The 23,030-nt window shown below is 38.5% G+C and overlaps 2 protein-coding genes and 1 long non-coding RNA gene across 12 annotated transcripts; 2 read left to right on the forward strand and 1 right to left on the reverse strand.

Moving 5' to 3' along the window:
* Nucleotides 1-3,912: 3,912 nt before the first annotated feature.
* LOC103701836 lies at nt 3,913-8,723 on the forward strand. Of its 6 annotated transcripts, none has more exons than XM_039130098.1 (4): nt 3,913-4,429; nt 6,137-6,321; nt 6,489-6,750; nt 7,871-8,723. In XM_039130098.1, exon 4 carries the CDS (start codon nt 7,925-7,927, stop codon nt 8,414-8,416), a length of 492 nt encoding a protein of 163 aa, XP_038986026.1. In that variant the 5' UTR covers nt 3,913-4,429; nt 6,137-6,321; nt 6,489-6,750; nt 7,871-7,924; the 3' UTR covers nt 8,417-8,723. The 6 variants fall into 6 exon arrangements, with proteins under 6 accessions (XP_038986026.1, XP_038986027.1, XP_038986029.1 ...); XM_039130099.1 differs by having other exon boundaries at nt 6,489-6,693; XM_039130101.1 differs by lacking the exons at nt 6,137-6,321; nt 6,489-6,750 and adding an exon at nt 4,504-4,704.
* Nucleotides 4,711-11,371, forward strand: LOC120111904. Its single transcript, XR_005513315.1, has 2 exons — nt 4,711-5,782; nt 9,741-11,371. It is a non-coding gene; the product is annotated as an uncharacterized LOC120111904 (long non-coding RNA).
* LOC113462388 (mitogen-activated protein kinase kinase kinase 1-like) lies at nt 11,180-21,865 on the reverse strand. 5 transcript variants are annotated; one of them, XM_039130093.1, is made up of 10 exons: nt 20,515-21,865; nt 18,446-18,530; nt 18,168-18,230; nt 17,597-17,754; nt 16,643-16,718; nt 16,481-16,540; nt 14,405-14,512; nt 11,673-11,868; nt 11,437-11,536; nt 11,180-11,349 (listed from the first exon to the last, which is right to left on the reverse strand). In XM_039130093.1, exons 1-10 carry the CDS (start codon nt 21,570-21,572, stop codon nt 11,295-11,297), a joined length of 1,959 nt encoding a protein of 652 aa, XP_038986021.1. In that variant the 5' UTR covers nt 21,573-21,865; the 3' UTR covers nt 11,180-11,294. The 5 variants fall into 5 exon arrangements, 4 of the variants coding, with proteins under 4 accessions (XP_038986021.1, XP_038986020.1, XP_038986023.1 ...); XR_005513314.1 differs by having other exon boundaries at nt 11,197-11,349; nt 11,629-11,868; nt 20,515-21,862; XM_039130092.1 differs by having other exon boundaries at nt 11,197-11,536; nt 20,515-21,864.
* Between the last annotated feature and the right edge of the window lie 1,165 nt (nt 21,866-23,030).

A 23,030-nucleotide genomic window follows, 5' to 3' on the forward strand; every position in this document is an offset into this window, starting at 1 on the left:
GATGGATAATGGACGACGATCCCTCTTTCTCGGACTGGATTAATTTGGAACTTGATATGGAGGTGGAGCGATGGGCCGCAGGGCCCTCAAGGTGGCCATCCGCCGGCCATCGGTGAGGAACAAAAATTATAAAAAATTATAATTTTTTTTATATATTCTTCTTAATATATAAAATTATATAATTTTTTTATAAATTATTATTTATATGTATATTTTTTTTAGTGACCGAAATACCTTCACTGGTAAATATCCAAAATAAAAATATATAGGTATATACGTAAATAATAATTTTATAAGGATATCCATGCAATTTCTTATACTTAGAAGTTCAAAAAATCTATTAAAAAAATATCAAAACTCGGCTGGAACTTACTAAGTCTTTTATGATTCAGTTGAATCGACAAGTCAAAAAAAGATTGAGCCATATTGTTATTTTTTTTTTAAGATTGTAGCTCGGTCAAGTTAGAATATTAGGTAATCATTTAGTACTGTTATTCTCCATTTAATTTGATATAATTATTATATTGAATATATGACATTGATATATCTTTATTATTTTTAAAAAGATTAAAGGCATATCAAATTTAAATTAATTATAGATGTTTAGATTAGTAAAATATTTTTTAGCAATTTGTAAAATTGAGTTGCTGTTTGTTTTTGAGGCGAGAATTTTGTAAAAGCAACATGATTCATTCTATAAGAATTGGTATTATTATTGAGATTATGTGATATGATAATATTAATCTTTTTTTGCCTCATTATTTTATTAAGAACAACTGAATTATCTTTAATAAATTTGATTATTTTTTATTGAATATTTTAAATATATAAGCCTCCTAAATATGCATAATTGCGTGAATATCCTTACAAAGTTGCTATTTGCATATGTATCTTATAAAATTTTTTTTATGCATCTACCTATAAAGGTATTTTAGTCATTTTAAAATTAAATCATTTAGTTTTTAATGATGTTAGATGGTATGGATACATACATGAAAAAGAAAGAAAAAGAAGGGTAAACAAAAAAAAAATATATTTTATAAGGATATACATGCAAATAGTAATTTTATAAGGATATTCAAAAAATTTATATATTTTGAATGGTATACATGCAAAAATTCAAAAATCATATAAGCGGGCATGAGAAAAAAAACTACCAGGGAAGAGCTTCCTATGTTCACCATATTTTTCTAGTTTTTATCTTTTAAAAAAATCCAAAAGTTATAAATTTTTTATTAATGGAGTTGTTTAGTCTAGTGAATTAAAAAAAAAAAGTTGTTAGTTTTATTATAGATGCATTGATATTCTAAAAATAACTATTTTTATACAAGTGAAGGAGAGGGGCTCGTATTTATTTTCTACAAGTACTCATAGATATTAATTTGATTTTATGAACATTCCTTTATATCGTTCAATATATCCTGCATCTCGATGCAACATACCCCTAGAGAGGGTTAAATTTCTTTTTTAATTAAGATATAACTATATAATAGGTATTTTACATAACTTTTCTAAAAAAATAGAAGCTCAACCAAAAATAAACCATGATGTTATATTCAACTTTTTCATGGTCAACCAAGCATGTAAAACTCTTTTTTTATGACATCAGCTTCCTCGAAAAATTTAGAGGCCTTTTGTTATATCATGGATCGATATATAATACCCATCATATAGTTGCCATTCCATAAAAATCAAACTAATGGCTGCTCATATATACGGGTTCTTTACATGTGCAATTCATATATATTGGATCGAATAATGGATATGTATCAAACTAATGCCTCTTGTGTTTGAGATGAGCATGTAAAATAAGAGTTAAAAACATGTTAGAAGGGAGAAGGGAGAGCCCACATATCAATTCAGATGGTTGCTCTCTTTCTTTCTAATTAAACCAATGCGAGGCTGCGCAGAAGAGAAACAATTTAGGTAGAGTTCAACTACAACCTTAAAATAAGGAAAAGAAAGAAAAAGAAAAGAAAAAAAGAAAGAAAAAAGAGAGCCGCTCATCTTGCAAACGAGAACCTGACCTGAAGGCTTTCTCCTTGAATAGTAGACCACTCGTTAATCCAAATCTCATGTTCAGCGAAAAGTTTATTTTTTTGCATTAAAGATGGTAGTTGAACAAATGTCAAGTAATGTTGCTTTATCTAGCAGAAGAGACTGTAACAACAAAAAATTTAAAGATAATTGCCAATAAAATTTATTACTTCACACAGCATCTAAAATCTCATTCAATTAACAGGATGTGCTAATGGATTGCCCAATGTCTGTGCAACTGTAACCAGAATGGCGTGCCAAAGCATTGCACGAGGCTTGAAGAATGGCAAATAAACAGGCTCTGGAGACACCTGCTCAATATTGCCCAGGCTCTGGAATGAGTCTTTCCGATGTAGGACTATTAAGCTCGACACCCTTCCCAACCATCTGACAAGAGTCGTTCTCTGCTCTGATACCAATATCATACCCCCGCCTCCGCGGGACACGTGAGGACCCAGTGCCCACATGGGAACCATATGAGGGGGAAACACGGGGCTCCTCTGCCAGATATTGGTTCGGTTTCGGTGGTTCGCAACGGCGCCGCACGTTACTGTTCAGGCCCTCTTCGAGTTTGATTTTCCACCCAAAACACGGTCTGCAGGATTTTTGGAAGGACACCCGCTTCATTATGCTGTAACCTCTGTTATGAGTCTTTCGGATGTTTTTTTTTTTTTAATTATGAATTATTGGGTGACCAACATCTTATCGGACAAACCCAAATATGGAGCATTTGGTTTCCTATATTTTATCCAATGTCTTGCAGATTTCGTAACCTTGGGGTCACTCCCGTTAACCGCCGGGACCACTTTTGGATTTGTTAGGAGGAAAGGCATTGGGCCTCCGAAGTCGCGACCACGGTGAGTGGGCCCGTGGGAATAATGAGCTAAGTTGGCGCTTCACGCGTTCCCGTCGCGGAAACCTTGCGGAAAACACGTCGATTATTGAAGTGCTACGTCTATGTCCCACATCCACAAAGAAACCAGCCAATTGGTGTGGTGTGTGTGAGAGAGAGAGAGAGAGAGCGGGGGGTCTATTCATGACAAACGTGTTTAAGGTGTACGTTACTATTGTGGTGTCGAAGTTGAGTCAAGGGGGTCTTGTAAAGTATTTGCCAGTGCTAATAATCTTTTCATCTTGACCACTCCATATAGGAAAATGAGTAACTTGATGAGTCCACTGACCTCTCTCTCTCTCTATATATATATATATATCTGTGTGTGTGTGTGTGGAATTATCTCTTTTTTTGGCTGCACTATCCCTTCCTCAAAGTCAATCCAAGAGCCATTAGAATTCTTACGTGCATCTTTCGACTCAACTACCTTGACCCTTCCCTGGTTTTCTCCAGGATATTTCAAGTCTATGCCACACACAGTGGATTCATGATCTTATTTGTCTCTAGCGGAAGATACTAAAGCCGCTAGAATCAGAAAAAATTAGAACTCTCAGGTAAATCTTTACCCATGTCCTCTGTCACGGGCTTTCCAATCTTGTAGCGTTTGTAGAAACAAAGTATATCATAATAAAAGATCGTGAGTACATAAGCAAAATAAGCCGATGCTTATTGGAGCATGAAATTTCATCATCATAGCATGCATTAGGATTCAAAATACATTGTAAATCATAATTAGGAGTATAACTTATTTACTTTAGAAGTCATTTATGATTCTATATCGAAAATGATAAAGATATAATACACGTATACATTTATACATTCATATATATATACATACATACATATATATATATATAATATATATATATATATATATATATATATATATATACATGCATGTGTGTGTGTAATGGATACATACGTATGTATAAGACCGGCCCGACCCTTAGGCGCTTAGGTCGCGATCGCCTACGGCCCGGCCCAAAGGAAGGCCGCGTAGAAAAGAAGAGCTACATAAAATCTTAAATTTTCTTCGCTGCTACATTGCTCTTTCCATCGCAATCGCACTGCAAGAGGCTACTTCCCGTCGCACCAAGGGCTGCTTCCCATCGCACCAGGGGCGAGCCCGGCGAGGTCGTCTCCGGCCGGGGTTACCGCGAGTACCGCGGCTACGGGCTACCGCGGCCGGGGAACCAGACCCTCGATCAGTTCACTGTTGATCAAAGACATCTCTTACCGCCTCTGTTCGCCGACTCGCCGTTCCCAAATCTCACATTCCCACTTTGCAGCGGGCAGTCCGGGCCTGTCCGGCGTCTTCTCGTCTGGGTCGCAGGAGCCAGAAGCCTTCCGCGAAAATCACATCTCCAATCTCTTACCCAAGTCCTCGGCCGCTCCCAATCCCATCCGCTGATCCGCAGTCGTTTCTAGTTAGGCCTGACAACAAGACGAATCCACCGAAATCGAGGCCAGTCGTCCCCGGACCTTATTTCCACTCGCAAGGTATGCCCCTTTTTTCTTCTTGTCTCGTTCTCCGAACTCTTTTTGTGATAACCATTCCTCTGTTCAATGGCCAGGCCGAGGCTTGGCTTGGCTTTACTTGATCTCACATCGTGAGGCTTTTCGTGGTCCACCAACTGTTTGACAAATTGTGTGAACGAGTTTGATTTTTCCGCTTGGATTAAAAATCTGGGTTGGTGTTGCTAGGTTATAAATTTTATAGATCAATGATGCAGCAAGATGTCTTGCCTCTGGTCCCCGCGTTCCCTAGTCATCAGGTTAACGTCTCTCATGTGACACCGAGATGATTCAGTTGTTTATACTTAATTGAATTTGACCTCTTAGTCCACTCTTCCGTTAATTTTAATACATACATACATACATATATAGTCATGCATGCATGTCTGCAAATGTTTTAAGAAAGTTTTCTATTATTATAACTTTTACAAATCATAGTTGTATACACCAATATATAAAGCGTATAAATGTTTACAAAGGATGAAGCTAATAAATGAAGTTGTTGACATGACATAAGTTACATAGTTTATAGATTCAAGTCACTACTTGATGTAGATTATATTCAAATTAGGTTTAGTATAGTTATTTTATTTCTTGGTTTTATTTTTTGAGTTAATTTGCCATTCTAAGTGAGTCTTAGAAGTCTTATGTTCAGGTCTTCTTAGAGAAGGTTGGGAATTTCAATTTTCTAGGATTTTTATACTTAATTTTAGGCTTAATGTTATAGGTAGTTTCTGAATTCTTATCTCGAACTGGCATCTTTCTTTATGAATTGAAGAGATTCTGGTGGCTTTTATGTGGGGTACCCTAGAGATGCCTCTTGCTATTTTCAGAATTTGCAGAAGTATTTTTTCTTTCTTTTCTTATTACTTTCACAAGGAAGAAGTATGGAAGTGCTTTGGTCAATTATAGAGTTGCTTTTACAAAGTCTCCTCAAGGAATTTATCTACAAAATGAGGAGAATGGTCTAAATGTTCACCCGGGGTTGAGCATTTCACATATGCTTCTTTCTTCCCACCTATTTTTTTATTATATCTTTAGTCCTTCTATTCTCTATTTCACATAGCCTTCGACCAACCAAATCAATGTCCGTCATGTGGCCAACTCCAGGGCGTGTGGAGAGTCCTTTCAATTTCAAACTCTCCCCTTTGCTGGCAACACCTTGGCCGCAATCACGAACAATTTTCATAACCGCATGATGAACGAGTGTGATACGCAGGCATGTATGACCTTCAAGACATGCAATCGATTACCAAAAATGTCCAATCCCCACGTCCGAATTCCTTGCTGACGGATGCCGACCTTTGCCTACATAAACCACTCTCGGGGACCCTCCAAGTAAGTGCTCTCAATTCTTCTTATGCCCTTTTGCTGCCACTCTGTCGCTCTTGCAATTTCACTGTTTCTTGAGAGTCCATCTGACTTGAGCGATGTAGGGTCCCCTGCTGGATACTTTCTGGCAAGAGAACTCTCTTGTCTTTGTTATTTCAAGTCGGATCTGGCATTTGAGTGAAGGTTCAAGCATGGTCTCTTCCTCCCAACATTGGAGGCATCACCATCCGAGCATAGTGGCCACCACATCAGCACCTTAGAGACATATCACGATCTTCAGCTGACCTTTGCAATCTAAACAACTGATCGTCGTTGCACTCCAGTAGCTCAGCTAACTTAGTGCCTTGGACCGATTTTCAGCGACAGCGGCATATAAAATATCCTGCAACTGGAGAGGGGCTGACTGAACCGAATCCCAAACAAAAGCATCCGAGTGGCTAGCCACAAATGAAACTATCCAATCTGCAACCCTATTCGCCTCATTTAAAATATGGGTAGCTTTGAACGACCGTAGGGTGGAGATGATCCTTCTTAAGTCCTCCAAAGTAGGTTATTCTTTTTCTTTTATATAGTTTGAACCATTTGTTTTGGATCAATGGTCCAATAACTTATATATTATATATTTTTTTTCAAATATATAAATATAAATATCAAAAAATTACTTACTACATGGATCTGATGTGTTTAGTGGCACACCTGAACTGACTAGTAGGTTGGGATTGGCTGACCGGAACCCTTCCCCTAGCCCGGCTGCTGTCGGGTCTGTTTTGGGTCTGAAATTGCCACCCTCGCTAACGAAGTTAGGGCATGCCCTTGACCCCGGTGTGATTTCGTGAATTCGAAGCTGAAGTGTGGACATTAAAATGGAGAAAAAAGAGAGCGAGAAGACTCATCCGTCTTCATCCCCAAAAAAAGAGGTAAGAAGCAACCGTTTGGGGCTCGCTTTATTTTGACAACCATCGGCGCTCTTGTTGGTAATCTTTCTCTCCCATATTCGATCTCTTTTTGGTCTCCAATTTGATTTGTAGTTGGTTCGTTTTCTCTCCGATGAAGCTATTTTTCCAAAGGACTTTGAGCTTTATGGCAATTCATACATCAGATTTGTAACTGCTAATGATGGGTTGTTCTTGGATTTTGCTATCTAGATGCAAAAATGGGTGGCTGATTGATGGTTTTAGGATCTGTTCCGGATATTGAATTCCTCTGGTCTAGATTTTGGGTTTCTTTGGCTTTTCTTTCTTTGGATATTGTTTTGTTGTTTTCTTTGGAAGAATCTTTAGTTCATGACCGTTATTACATCAGATTTTCAGTAGCTACTGGATACCCAGATTTTAGAGTTTAGCAGTTTAGGTGCTGGATGGTTGGTTAGATCGATGTTTTTAGGTTTTAGTCTTTTTATTTTTGTTATTTTATGGATTATGTGATGATTTGATATAATCTATGTGAATGTTGAGATTTTTGTGGTTGTGGCACCGGATCCCTAACTAGTAACAGATGTTCGAGGGGTTCTAGATTTTTTGTGGTTGTTTGACAAACAGTTCTAGATTTGCTGAGAAATAATTATGAATCTATATTTTAAGTTCTTCTGTGGATCCAGACTGAATCTGCAGACTATCTTTTGCTACTATAGAAGTATCTATTTGGTGAAAAAATGAAATATTCAAACTTGAGCCCATTTGCTTTTTAGTGTGATCTGTAATGAGAAGGATAGAACCTCTGGGAACTCTTCTAGAGGAACGCGGGAAAGCCCTTTTGATTTTTGACAAAAGGAAGAAACCTCTTCCTACATTCTGTCTATTGTTTTCGGGACTGAGGATCTTTCTATGGACCAATAGCACCAGATAATGATGCTGGCAATTTTTACAAGATAATTTGTTTTGAATTGGTTCATTTTGTTTCTTGTTCTTCTTTTATTTACCTGGTTGTTCATAAACTGTCATTGGCCATGTTTACAACTTTGGCTCTAGGTCCTACTTCCTCTAACTTTATTCTATTGTTTCTTTACTTAAAGATTATCACTACCTGACCTTTTAAATGGAAGATGGAGAGGAAAGAAGTACAATCTTGTGAACCTTTGCTTTTGGGTTGATGTAGGTTCATGTTGTTTGGACACTTCTTGGTTTGATTTAAGAAGGCTTACAGAGTAGTATGAAGCTAAAAGTGGTATGTAGGAAAGTGTATGATTATATTCGCTGTGATCTGAAGGAAATTGCTTTCCCTTCTTCTTTGCCTGATCCCCCGCATATCAAAAAACGACGGAAACTGACATGGATAGAGCGGTGGTATGTTTTGAAGGAAGCATCTAGGCTTTATGCAGCTAGTTGGGTGCGGGATATTGGGCCTGACCTCAGACCGAACGACTATAAAAAGGATTCAGGGGATGATAGCAAACCTCATGAGGAGAAGGCTGCATCTAAAGAAAGAGAACCCTCAACGTTGGAGGATCTTGCGGTTGCAGCAAGAGGCGGAATGGAGACCTTAAGGCCTGCACTGCAGCGTGTGTATATGACACGTGCCTCTGCGTACAGGGATGCACTAAAGAGCTTTATAGAAGGTTATCAAGAAGGGATAAAACAAGTCATGGAAGGGAAAGATGCTAGGCCTCAACTGCAAGATGATGAACCAAAGAAATCAGTATGATCTTTCTTTATGAGAGGAAAGAGGAACTTTTGTAAGTTATTCTCTATGCCATGTTATTGACGAATTTGCAGTAAATTTTGAAAAGTCACTAAAATAAAAAAGCATCTAATGATATGAACTCAAGTGCAAAAAATTCATTCTGTAGTTGGGTCTGGGCTCTAGCATAGTTTAAACATTGATTGCCCCCCCTCCACCCTCTCTCTGGCCTTCTATTTTGTTGGATAATAAGGCGAGGACTGTGGTCCTTTTTTTTCTGATTTAATTGGCTTTGTGATTGTATTTACAGGGTGCTCTTTTTTTGGGTGTATGAGTGTCTAACTGAGCCTTCCATTCACTGGATTTTAGCATGCTTCTACTTCTAGGACTTCTTAAAATAGTCCTTTTTCACCCTTTGGATTACTTACAGTGCTACATGAGGTTTATATATCATGCTCAGCACTAGTTAGTGCAGCCATTAAATTTTGGTGATTTGATGCTCAGACGACCACCAGCACAGTTTGTATCTGGTAAGAAATGTTTGATGGATTTTTGAATTCTGCACTGCAGTAGAGTTACTGGAGTGTGATTTGGAGTTTTTATATTTTTTGGTTGCAAGTAGTATAATCTGTTTACATACCTACATCAATATGTATTAATTGTAGTGGCGTGACAAGGAAATTACAATCACCTGCATCCTAGAGTCTTAAACATGTAGAAAAAATTTCTGTTTCTTCTATATGTAGAAATATGCAGGATTTTTTTTTTAGAATGACAGGGGAATTGCAATCACCCGCCTCCTAGACTCAAAATCATGTGTAAAGAAAAACATGTTTCTTGCATATGTCATTTCTTTTGAAATATGCAGGAAATCTTTTCAATGATCACATCTAGTATCAAGCAATGCAAAATGATAAATTGGGTCATAGTGGGAGATGAATTTGATAAAACATACAAGAGGAAGCCAAAGATTGGATCCAATAGCTGAGATTCTTTTGGTAGGAGACTGCTCGCCAGGTAAATGTATTTTGTGGAATTGCAGTGCTATATGATAATCTTCCCAAAAGAAATTTCGGGACTTTTTTGTCTCTCTGCATCTCGTGTGCATTTCTGTAGGGTTCAGCATTTACTTTAACCTCTGAAATAGTTTTTTGGAGTGAGTACACTGCACAGCACAAATATGTTTCAAGTCAAGATGTTGGAAATTAATTTGCAACTGTCTGTCATTAGAAAAATCTCAAATACAAGGTTGGACTATTTGCAGATAGTGGCCTAGTTACTAGGACATAATATTCTAGCTTCAGTTTTTTTCTCTCGTTTTGTTATATTTTAAAATTTTTTTTATCAGATACTGACTTGATGGTCGGTAGCTACCTTATGTACTCCCCAGAAGACGGTAAGCTCTTTATAGAGTGACTCGGGGGTAGCAATGAAAGGGGTGATCAGTTTCTGACTCGAGCAGCTGTACACAAATTCGTGGATATGGATTCGTGGATATGGATGGAAACGGAACGCTTTTTGGGACTTTGGGCAGCTGTACACAAATTCACTGAGCACGGACGAGGAGAGCAATCAGCACTGCGATTAGCTCGGCTTCGGATGGAGAAGGGTCATAACTACGTGCGAAAGACAGCTGAGCTTGCCGCCCAAAGTTGCTGGGCTAATTCTGGCTGGTTCTGGTGATTTAAAAACAGAATTAAGCCAGTGGGACATGTTTGATCCCCGTCTTCAGGCCAAAATACTTAACGTAGTAGATGTTTCTTGTGGATGAGAGAATGACTTCAATCACTTTCTGCTTCAGCACTTTCCTGGTTTCATGTCGCTATTGCGGACAGATATTGCTTTGAACCCTTGAATGTGGGTTAGAGGAATGCGTTGACGAAAATGCAAGCAATATTAAATGTGGAATTTTAGCTTGTACAAACCATTGAAAAGACGATAAAACATTTTTGAAACTGAATATTTGAGGGCCACAGTTTATTAGCAGGTGCATTTGATGGATGACTGTGATTGCAATATATTTGTTGAATGCATTCTTTCCTTTAGCTCTTATACTTTTGCCAGGTCATCGAGTTGAGTTCATAGAGTGAATGTACAGAAAAAGGATCATATTTGAGGAAATGGCATTAACAAGCTCCACAGCAGCATTCAAGAAAACTGAAGGCCTTACAGCGGCTGGAGTTCAATTTGCATTTTTTTTTTCTTCTAATTAATCTCTTTCCCCACCCTCCCCTCTCTCTTTTTTGGGTATCGATAAAATTATGTGACCGAGAATTAAGAGAGCAGCAACAAAGCTTGATGAGATTTTTTTAAGTAAAATAATTTGGAAACATGCCATAACTATGTCGCATGGTCATGGTTAGAATTCACTAACAAGTTCTACCGTGAGCTCCAGTCTGTCTTCGAACATGATACTCAACTGTTGAGTTCTTGAGCTTCTTCACCACGTCGGAGGCGGATGAATCCCAAGTATTTGGACATTGGTATTTTACATCTGAACATCGGGGAAAATAAATAAATAAACATAGAACTCGTCTTGGTCACATTCATGCTGCCTTAGCAATTATTGAAAAATTTATGCGTTGTCTTAATTTGAATCAGGTCTGGTTTGACTCTCGTAATCTATATCTCATCCATTGCCTAGGTTCTTAATGATCTGACCGTGCCCTTTTTGGTTTTTATGATGCCTGCCAAACAGTATCTTTGACCTGCGGGGTCCACCATCATTTGTCTTTTCTTTCTAAACAGCCAAGCACTACTATCTTCTCGGCACAAGAATACTTTGAGATTTTACCAAGCAAACATAGCCTTGAAAATGATACTTAAATAAATCTACATATTTACATATTCATGCACTCATCTCACCCACATTTGGGTGCATATCCAGTTCTCTTCTCCGCACCTAAATACATGACTGACTTTGCAAGGATATGAACCAAAACAACATCGAAACTACCCTGAAAAAAAAATCTTAAAAAAATAAATAAATCATACTACTGGTGAAACTCTTAGACACAATGAAAACCAAAAATTGTATTCCTTGCCTTCCAAGAATCTGCTTGTAAATCAGGGCAGGATCCAACCTTCTGCACGCCAATTTGCGCAAAAGCCTACAAATATCTGTTTTACTCTTCAGATTGTCATCTGAAAAGCAAAAATTTAACAGCCTAAAGTCGGCAATATCATTAGGGGGACGCCAGGATGAAAGGGCAGTGCAATGCTTTATCTAGTCATACCCGAGTGCCAACTCCCTTTTTTAGTTAATTCCATCAATCATTACCATGTGTGGAGGAACCAGATCCCGAAGAAGATGCCAGCGGTTTCACCACAAATGGATGCTCTAATAGTTGAGCAGCAGAAGGCCGTTCATCTGGGTTAACCTTCACACATTGACTGATAAAATCACGAGCATCTCTTGACAAGTGGTTGGGGATAGGAGGTTGTTGGCCTTGGCCAATGCTGAAGAAAGCTTGAGTCTGCAAATTAGAGAGAATGAACAATTAGTAAGAACATCGTAGGGCATTGAGGTAGCTAGCAACTCCTTCCAACAATTATAAAACCGTTGTTTACAGCTTGCAGCATGAAACAGAAGTAAAAAATATCTTCAGACTTTCAAATTTTGACTTAAGAGGAAAAGGCGAGCATAGTAGTTGCATGGTAGGCATGGAAAACTAATAAGATGGAGAAATCTAAAGAAGCTGCAATATCTACTCCAGCTGCGTTAACTGCTAGAAGCACTTTCTATGACAACAAGGCTCAAAAGAAAAAGTTATTATGATCTTCTGCTATTTACTTTTAGGAGATATTGTTTCGTTCTTCCGTATCTTTATAAGATGGGTAAGATATTTTCATCAACGAGAATTGGATTCATCATCTCAAACTCCCATGTTTTATAAAATAACACGAAATTTTCAGCAATGAGAATTAGATTTATCTTCTGAAACTCCTGCATATTTCTGGTATAGGAGATGGCTATTTGGCCGATTAAGGTCCGCCGAGCTCGATAAACATAACCATCGTCAAGGGGACCGACTAGCTCAATCATGAAGAAAATTCTATATTTAGGCTCAACCTACTTGCTATACGTCACAAATAAAGCCTGATGACATTATTTGACCAAGCAGCCAGCTCGAACAGGTTTCACCTCCAATCCTCTTAGGTTTGACCCAACAAGTTTGTCGACATATAGGTACAGGGATACACCAGACAGATCTGACCGAGTTGTTTTATATGTCAATATCCGTGTTTTTCCATCACTTTATGAGTAATGATCTGTAAAGATATTACCTTAATTACAAACTTTAAATAAGATACGAGCTATTATATAAACTTGCTGCTATAGCTACTTTTAGCTTCCTTCTTGGGATACAGTTTCATAAAGAGTTGTATATGATTCGAACAAAGTATTTTATAACGTCTGGGTCACTCTGGATAGACTCATCCTCTCCAAAATTATATCAACAACAAATTATTCTGCATAAAAGATGTGACAATAAGTATATTGTTACTCGAACTACTATCTAGCTTTGCCTAATTGCATTATAAAGTACTGACATAAATGTGGAACAAGTTTGAAGAAGTCTTCAGCTTAAAAGTTTAAACATTGAACAATTTTGAGCAAGGGATGAAAAATATACAAACAGCCTGTTACTTCAAAACTGCCAGAAGTTAGTCATTAATGATAACATGGATATTGAATTTTCAAGGGACCTCACAACCCACATGTATCAAAGAGTGCATATGAGCATCTTTATCAAAATACTAAAATAAAGTTTGCTCTAATGCTTAATTTTATAGTAAGATAAGAATAAGTGAATAAGACAATTTATATTGGAAACCAAAGAAGCAGCCGCCACACTCTTATATTGAGAGCATTCTTTAAGGATGCTTCAAATTTCAGAGATGATCCTATATGTCAAATCTAAAATATATAAGAAAGCTAGTAAAAGAGCTCATTCAGCTTGGCCAACACACTCTTGCTTCCAGAAAAAGTTCAGCACGCAACAGAGGTAATCCAACAGAATGTGGAATGAGATCCAATGGTTCCCTGCAAGTTGTCATTTCTGGGTGCAATGCATGGGGACTGTTGTATCTTTAGTGGCGACCGCCAGAATCATAAGGAGATTGATCAGCTCATGATGTGAACCAAGGAAATCCACCTGTTTACGAACTCACTTTTGGCATGGGGAGGCTAAGATCTACCATAATGGGTCTGGAGTATTTCACCTAGCCAGCCTTCATCCACATAACCATCTTTTACAACATTAATTAATTTTTTATTTTAAACGAAACTCTGAGTCCTTGCTACCTTCAACTGGCCCTTTCTCCATCTCCCAATCCAGAACTACTTCTTATCATAATTGGCAGTATTTAGCATAAATTTGAACCTGCGAGCCATAATATAAAATTTTTTAAACTTGCTTACCTCTTTCTTCCTTTATCTGCGTTCTTGATTCATTCTCCTCCATACACTAATCCTGTCAATGTGCCACATCTCCTATGCCCTTCTACTCATCTCATCCTCCAGGATTTATTACCCAAACCCATTGCTAACCTAGGTGTTCAGAATTTGAAAGCAAGTTCAACTGCTGGAGCTATTGAATGTAATCCTTACATTTCTTTTTGCAATTTTATAACATACCATTTCTTTATATCAACTTTATCCTGTTAATATATTGGAGATTTACAAGACCACTCTTTTTTTATTAAAAAAAATTACATGTCTTGAGCTATTCAAGACATCTAGATGCAGCTGATTATTTAGTGAAATTCTATTCTCTGTGCTTGCTATTCCGCAGGTGGCTGTTCCAAAAGTATAGATACCTTTCAGCTTTCAAGGAATCCAGATTTAAGGCATAAAGTAAATAAGTTTGCGGTTATGGCACGTTAACTTTCAGAGTAAAAGAATTAAGCAGGAATATTGTTTGTTATTTCGTTACTGAACTGGCAGAAGAGTCCTTTAAAGATGAAAAAGAACAGTAGCTAACTGTTTCAAACAAACAGATTACTCACCCACTCCACATCTGGATAAGGAAGTTGCCGTGTTAACATCTCCAAGACAGTGCACCCAAGACTCCATATATCGGCTGCAGGCCCATATGTTTTTCTAGGATTAACAACCTGAAAAATGACAACTCCCCATTTAATAGGAACTTGCAGACCCATGCACAAATTTATGAAATGGCATCTTTAAAAAATACATGCAGTACTATTCTGAACACAGTAGATGATGAAAAAAATAACATCATTCTCCATTCTGTCACAAAAGATAGACGGCCCATCTAAAACCTAATCAAGTCCAACAGGAACAATAGTCTGCAAAAGAGTTGTAAGAGATTATCCGAGTTGGATTTGGATCAAGATATATCTGAACCCAATAACGTGACGAATGACATAGGATAATATATGAACATACATCCACATATAATTGTTTGTGTGCATGTGTTTTCTTTTTCCAAGGAATTTTAATTGAAATTTAGATGAGAAACATATCTGTTCTTCATCTCCAGGTAAGTATTTGGTTAGGAATCACCACCAGCAAATGTTTACATCTAGACTCAAATCAAATATGTCTGATATAGTGCCATCATAGAACATATAGCACACATTCAGTGGGAGTGAGAAAGTAACAAGTGCATTGTGAAGAACAGAAAGGCTACATCATCTGTCTTTGGATAGCGATCGTATCATCTAAGCTTGATTTTTAAACCTACTTGATTCTATATATTGGTGCAAGTTATAAAAGAACAATGAACAAGTATAATACATGATACCCTTGAAGGGATCCTTTACTTTTCGAACAATTTGCTAGATAATGTCCTGCATATAGTAATCAGTACTAATAAGTAGCAATTATTCACGATGAAGAGTAATGGATCTATACAAAGACCAATGTGTTAAGTATGGTACTTAAGTAGGGTAAAGAATCCCAAAATATAACTTTTGGCTAGTCTTTTTGGATGAGGTTCTGGATTGTTATAAATGGCATCAAAGCTAATCTGATCAATGGCACTTGTGGACCAAGGGACACTGCTGCTGTGGATTATGGTGTTTGTGATTTAGATTGGACCCTTTCCTTGGCGAGAATGCTAGGGCTTAAATGGGAGGAGTGTGAGAGGACCTATGAAAGCATGGGCAAGGACCTCAAAATATTAGCTAGGAAGATCTTGGATACTTAAGCATGGGCAAGGACCTCAAAATATAACTTTTGGCAAGTTTTCTTCAGTGAGATCTTAGGATGTTGCAATTTTTCCATCTTATTATCACTATCTCAAACACAAATATACAATATTAGAAATGAAAGGCATCAATTCAAGACTCAATAAGTGGACTTTGTGATGAACTCGAAAGAAAATGAAATAGATATATTTCATTTATCAGACATAAGTAAAATTTAATACTTGATCAAACTGTGATGATATTCTTTTTATGCACAAACTTGTAATAACTCTTTCAATATAAGATATCTTAGAATTGTTTTAAACGGGTACTACTTTAATTTAATGACAACATAATCAGTTTGCCTGTTTCTTGTTCTCACTGTGTGAAATTGAGCCTAGATCATCATTATTATATTTTTCTATTCTTCATTTGCCCAAAAAATATGCAATGATATATATCCATAAAATTGGTAGTAAAAAAGTTTCTTATTTCAATTGCTTTGTATCCGTCACGACCAGCATAAAAGAATTTCTCTACAAAAATAACTGCACATAAGCGATGCATGGATATATAAATTAAATTAATCTTGGAAAATATGCAACTAATTCACATGCCCCAACCATCAGCGGGACCCTCATTTCCCTCCATCTACATTTTCAGATATTTTTATTTTTATTTTTATTTTTTTTGACTCCATGTCTGTAGTGGCATTCTCTATTCAAAATGCATGTTTCCCCAAATACAAAATGCCACAAATTAAAATGAAAGAGAGGTGTTATATATGCATTTTGCAATCCTATAACTAATCGAGACATCCCATGCCATTCATTGCTCGCTACTTTCAGAATTTATGGAGTTAAGATTGTGTCTAGCAGCATGGGACATCAATTACAGGTGGTTAAATAAATAAAAGAATATTAAGCTAACCTCTGGAGCCATCCAGAATACACTTCCTTTACATGATTTCAGCATGTTGAACTTGGTTATCTGAAAATGTACATAGGAGAAGTACTGCTTCAACTAAATTTCAAACATTTGAAAAGTCACATGCATCAAGAGAGAGAGAGAGGGGGGGGAGGGGAGACTGACCTCCTTAGCCAATCCAAAGTCAGCAAGTTTTACAGATCCATTTACATGAACCAAAATGTTCGCGCATTTAATATCCCTGGCAAAACAACAGGATAATAACATCAGTTGAAGAAAAGTATTCCCTTATCCATATACCAAGAAACTGGCAAAATTGGAAATGTTTTAAATCACTGATAATCAAAATTACATCATGCAAAACCATATTATCTTGAATAATATACCATGATAAAGTCTTGTAATGTGAGGTTTGTATATTTTCCATGTACACAACATATTAGTGTAGATTTTTTTTGATAGAAGATATGTAATTATTTAATATTTTTCTGATTTTTTGTTGGAAAGGTTCAACCATTAAAGCCTTTAAATCTCAACTAATTCATTTAATTTTAGTCCCAAATTGGAGAATTTATGCAAGTTGAGTTGTATTTAATGCTTCCTCAACTAGCGGACTCTAGTTGGGTATGTGGGCCTATGGGCCTTTCACCACACATGCGCATGTGCACTTGTAATCTGAGGTCTGTTTTTTCTCCTGCTCCTTGACACTATTACAATTTTTATTGCTTCGCAGAAAATGAACAGAAATAATCAAAGACCTTGCAGAATAGTGAACATGACTACCTCAAATCAGGAGCCTAAACTATTAGGCTTATTGTGTCTAATAAGCAAAAAGGAAGCCAAAGAATAATTACATTCACAGCCTTCAAATCTTCCATTCCAGTAAATGGCAGCAAATATGGGCTTTAGTAAGTACGTTTGTTTTGATAGGCAAGAATGCACCCTTTTTCTAAGCTAAGATTACTTAGTGACATATAATATCTTTCAGCATATAAATGAATACAATTGAGGAACAAAAGATCATATTATAGGGTATTTTATCAAATTATTGGAACACAATATCAAGAAATTCAATGTATGAGCAAAGTATCATCATATAAACTAAAACAGCTGCCTCACCTGTGCACCACACTTCGGTCATGAAGAAACTTCAAACCATTTAAGATCTGCCTGGTAAATGCAGAGACTTGACAATCTTGCAGATCATACTTCTGATATAGAGATGCAAGAGATCCTTGAGTAACAAGCTCGAGGAAGATAAACAGTTTTGAATCTTCCTGAAAGAAAATCCATGTCTTAGCAAAAAGAAATAGTAACACAACAGAGTATGCAAGCACGGATCTGCAGTAGAATAGGCAATACGATAATATTGATCAACTAAAAACAAATAAACTATAATATCCAGCAATTCTGTAAGCATAAGTTCCTAATGACCACTAAGCTATAAGCAATTGAGACTTATGATAACATTTTCTTTTCATACACCATAGTCACCAAGCAACAAGAAATAATCAATTTCAAGGACTGCCAAACAGTTTAGTGTCTCAACAGCGAGAAATTAGGGGGGGAAATCAGGAAATGGGAACTTAAGAAAATTCATTTATCATTGGAACTCAATGTTAATGGAATAGAAATATTGATGGAAGGCTCAATAAGTCAATTCTACATCAAAATGTCTATGCAAGCGTACCTTGTCTGATCCATAATATTGAACTATATTTTCGTGTTCAAATTGACTTAGAAGTGCAATCTCCTGAAAGGATAAGTCAGAAGTTAGAAGATAACATGCTCAATAAAAGAGTTATGAAAATGAACAGATGAATTTTCAATTAACATATTTGAAGGAGTAATAAAGTTTCACAATATTCACAAGAAAGAGAAAAGGAGTAACTCAAGAACAATAGCAGGCGGAATAAATATTAAGGCATCTAGCGCAACACAGTTAAAATAGAGTCGACGACATCCCACCTGCTCAAGTTGAAGAATACATTGTTGGGCATTGCTTCCTTGGTCAAGCAAAGATACTTCTTTAACAGCAAAGAATCCACCTTCACTGTGAAGATTACAGAAATAAGCATAGCCAATCAAAAAAAATGCCAATAACTCATACTAGTATGATGATAACCTAATCATAGCTAATATCCTGCAGAGGAAGTGATATTAACCAGAAACTTATTTTTATTTGCTACTCTATGGAGTCGGATATTATGATTCACTATCTACAGAACTCAAGTGGGACGCATTGTGCAGATAAATATGTTTCATAAAAGTCTAGCATAGGACCTCATGGCTAAAGATCATAATCAAGTTGCAGAGAAGATATTTCTCAGTTAGAATTGATAATTGTAATCATCAAATGAAGTTCAGACAATAAAAGCAGATACAATCTAGCTCATGCAAAAATACAATAGTTATATTTTTCAATAGTAAAGGAGAACTTCAAAAGGGAAGGGGGGAGGGCGGGGGGTTCTAGTGATTAAGAGAAACTTTTGAAGATTTTGTGTGCAGATCTTTCAAGTGACTATGAGAAGCTTTTGAAGCTGTTGGATGAAGGATTTCACTAGCCATATGTTGAACTTGAGTCCCTTAGCTTCTATACACCTCCTTTTGTACTTCTTCCTTTTTTTTTCCTCTCGGCCTCATGTCTAATCTCTTTGAGAACTCTCCCCTCTTTGCATTGTTTCGGTACTAGAGCTCAAGGCACTTACATAATTTTTTCCCCTCTCTTGTTGGTTCCATCCTTTTTTTTAAAAGGAATTCTTTTTGAAAGCTAACAAAGACCCGGGTGCTTAAGCACAGTTTTTCCCATATAAGGTGTTAGAAATTAGCATTTGGCATGAGACAAGAAACAGTGCCTTTTGTTCACAAGCAAGTACAGCAGTTACTGGTCCTCACCTGTAGTCGTAGAGTGGGGCTTTTCTTGGGCATGGGCATAACTTGTAACAATAAGAAGTTGTGCAATCAATAAGATTTTTTATGACCTTCATGTGTCAATAACATCATTACATTCTCTTTAGCAATCCAAAATAGCTTTAGTTAATCAAATTAGTGGTCTTCTATATACAGAGGTACAGACTGAAAGTTGATTGTAAACAATAAGCATTTACAGCATCAACATTTTGGAGGGAAGTTGGTTTAAAAGTGGAGAATATCTCTCCTCTTGTTGCAACTTAATGCAACTTAGCTCTGTCACCATCTTCTGCTTTAAATATATTAGACTAGCGGATCACTGACTCTATACATGGAAACCAGAGATAGTGATCAAGAAGATTAACTTTGAATATAACAAAGTGTACTTCCCAGTTATAACATTGATTATTAATCACCATTGTCAATGTATTTTTTAAGAAAATCTTTATCTGATGCCCCGAATAAGAAAACAGATAAGTTCTTGATAAGTAGCAATGGGTGACAATCATGTTAATCTTGTTGATTTGATTTAGTTTTTGGCCATCCTAAATGCATGAAAGTTCAACACACTACCATTGAACCAATGTGAAGGGTAAAAGAATTACGAGAACTCATGACGGATCAAGGGTCGGGGTCCTCCATACTAACTGCAGCATATACCTATATACATAGTGTTACTTAGAACTCGCTCTTCAAATTTTGCAACATCCTAAGGTAGATTTATGACTATCTCACCTCTTATCAGCATGTACTAGAAATGGTTCTCAATTATTATTATTATTATTATGATGATGATGACGACGACGATGATGATCAGAATAACAGTATGCAACCAGTTGTTAAAATTCACCCTAGTGTCTCTTTGAGGATTCAAAATCCCTAAGCATAACGCAATATATCTGAAAACAAAAATACTTACAGAAATTAGTTGCAGTTACTTGTAAAAAGGCAACACAGATATAAGAATAAGAAGTAGAGAACGAAGTAGGAGTTATGTGAATGTTGCAGCAACATCTGTCATGGCTCAAAAGATTGTTCTGATGGTTATATGCACATATAAAAATCTACATTAAAAGAACCATAAATGAAGAAGATCCAGCAACTTATAAGGTTGCATGATTACTTACTCGCTGATTGCTTCATAGACCATCCCAAATGAACCGCTCCCAAGGAGCCCACCTCGCATCCATGACCTGATCCTCCTCTTGACCCTGCCATTCGGCGAGACGATAAACATTGTTTCGGTAGCTGTACTGGAGGTGTCGTCGTCATTAATGGTGGAGTATGACGATGTCCCGGTAAAGCCCTCGGACGTCTCCACCAATGTCAACTCCACCACCGCAACCTCTCCACCAGCAGGAGCTTCTTCCTCCTCGTTCTCCTCTGAGTCAAAGGATCTCCTTCTCCCCCCTTCCGCGCCAAGATCATTGTTCTCTTCATCAGGAGCAAAGGACCTCAATATATCCCAAGTCGAGCCTTCCTTGTCCATGGCAGAAATGGACATTGATGGAGGCGGCGCGAGCGGCCTCCATGGTGGAGGGGAAAGAGTCAAAATCACAGGGGAAGGAGCAAAAGCTGGAGGGCGAAAACCTCTAATTCCTCCATCTCCTCCTTTTACAATTGGAGACGAAGTCGAACTCTTCGGATTTTCACCATCAAGAACCTTACTTTCAGCCACGGGCCTGTCAGGCTGGCTTGGAACTTCCACCCGGACATCCTGCCGGCCGACGGATTCTTCAGCCGATGTGCTGGGGGGATCGGCAGGCGTAGAATTCGGGGCAGAGGTGGGATCTTGGGGGCTGGGGCTATCAGGGTAGAGGAGGCGGGACCTGGGGAGGAGGTCGGAGGAGCACCGGGCCTTCCGGGCCTCCCAGGCGGTGACGGGGATGGCGAAGTCATCGGGTCCCGTCAACCCAAGGCTGCGGTAGAGGAGGTCGACCTCGCCCTCGATGCTGCCCCCAATTCGGAAGCTCGTCTGCTTCGAGAACAACGATGACAAGAAGTCCAGCGATCGGGTGGTACGGATGACGGGGGACTCGTCCGACGCGTCGTAGTCGATGTTCTTCACGGCGTTCCGTCGCTCCAGCCGTCGCGTCCCCCGCCCCTTCTCCTGCTGCTGCCGCCGCTGCTCCATCTCCCCCCGCTCCGACCGAAAGGCGTCTATTTTATCTCTCGGCAAGAACATAGGCGAAAGAGGGCCAAAATCCCATCAGAAAAATCAGGAAAAAAAGGGATATTGGAGGAATTCGAAGACCGTGGGAGAGGACAAGATGCCGAAACTGAAGCCGGAGAAGAGCAGAAGCGAAAGCATGAGGAAGGAAGAGGGAAAAAAAGTAGGAATAAAGGAGAGATTTTGGATCTTTTAAAGCCGAGGAGGAGGAGGTTTGGGGAAAGCGCGGGGTTTGGATTAAGCTTGAAGAAAGAAATGGTAGGGGAGTGAGAGAGTTGACTGGTCCACAAGAGAGAACGCGGCCGTGCGGAGGACTTCCCGTGAAGGGGTAAAAAGTCCGGGGATGGATATCATTTGGACGACGATCCCTCTTTCTCGGACCAAAGAGGCTGGATTAGTTTGGCACTTGATATGGAGGTGGAGCGATGGGGTCCACAAGGCTCTCAAGGTGGAAGGCAGTGAGCCGTAGCAGTGGGAGAGGTCAAGCATGAAGGCCGTAGCACGTCGGAGGAAACAGCTGTGGCCACCTAAGACAGGGACAGGATAGAGTGGTGATATCTGTCTAGTCGTTTTTACTTCCAATCTTAAAACCTTTGTTACACTTGCTTTTTGAGTGCGGGTTGGTGGGGACACTAAAAGCACTCTCGGATGTATACTCTCCTTTTGTCGATATGGGACTCTCGCAGGCTGACCTCAAGGACGACTCCACGGATCGAGCCAGACAAATATGTTGGACCGGACGAAGGTGCGCGCTGACAGGCAAATTAATGATGGATGGATCTTGAAAGATGAGGGTGCATTCGCAGATGGTGCTTTTTTTTTTTTTTTTTTTTTTTTTTTTTTTTTAAGATAGTTTGGAGCAGTCTACCGATCAGGAGTATGCTTGCTAGGCAAGGGATGCGGATGTATCCGATATGTGAGATATGTCCGGACGCTGAGTAGACCATCAGCCATGTTCTTCTTCAGTGCCTTACAGCTGTGCAGATCTGGAGATGTTCACCAGTGCCTCTTCCTTCGTTATGGGAGTCGGTGGAGGATATGCTCTCGTGTTTGAGTGATTCCCTTCAGAGGCCGAGTGTCGCAGAGACCGGGATTGTGGCTGCTTATGTGGCCATCATATATGGTTGGACAGAAACGATCTTCTGTTTGAGGGTAGGAGGTCGTCCCCACAGGTCGTAATGGATAGAGCAGTGTGGCGTACGGTGGAGGTTACTAGGTTGGCTACATCGTCATCACCTGGGAGAGCCAGGGATATCTGCGGTACTTGTACCACTGTCGCAGCATCCAGGTTTATCTTTTTCTCTTGAGTACCCCACCCTCTGATTATCTTAAAGTGAATTTGGATTGAGGCATGGTGGGGGATGGCTCTTCTAGGGGTGTAGGTTTTGTAATCGGGACCATAGGAGCAGATTTATTGCAGCAGGAGAGTAGAGCACACCAGGTCTGACTACAGTGAGAGCAAAACTACGGGCA

Source organism: Phoenix dactylifera, chromosome 9 (assembly GCF_009389715.1).
Source record: "Phoenix dactylifera cultivar Barhee BC4 chromosome 9, palm_55x_up_171113_PBpolish2nd_filt_p, whole genome shotgun sequence".
Classification (NCBI taxonomy): domain Eukaryota; kingdom Viridiplantae; phylum Streptophyta; class Magnoliopsida; order Arecales; family Arecaceae; genus Phoenix; species Phoenix dactylifera.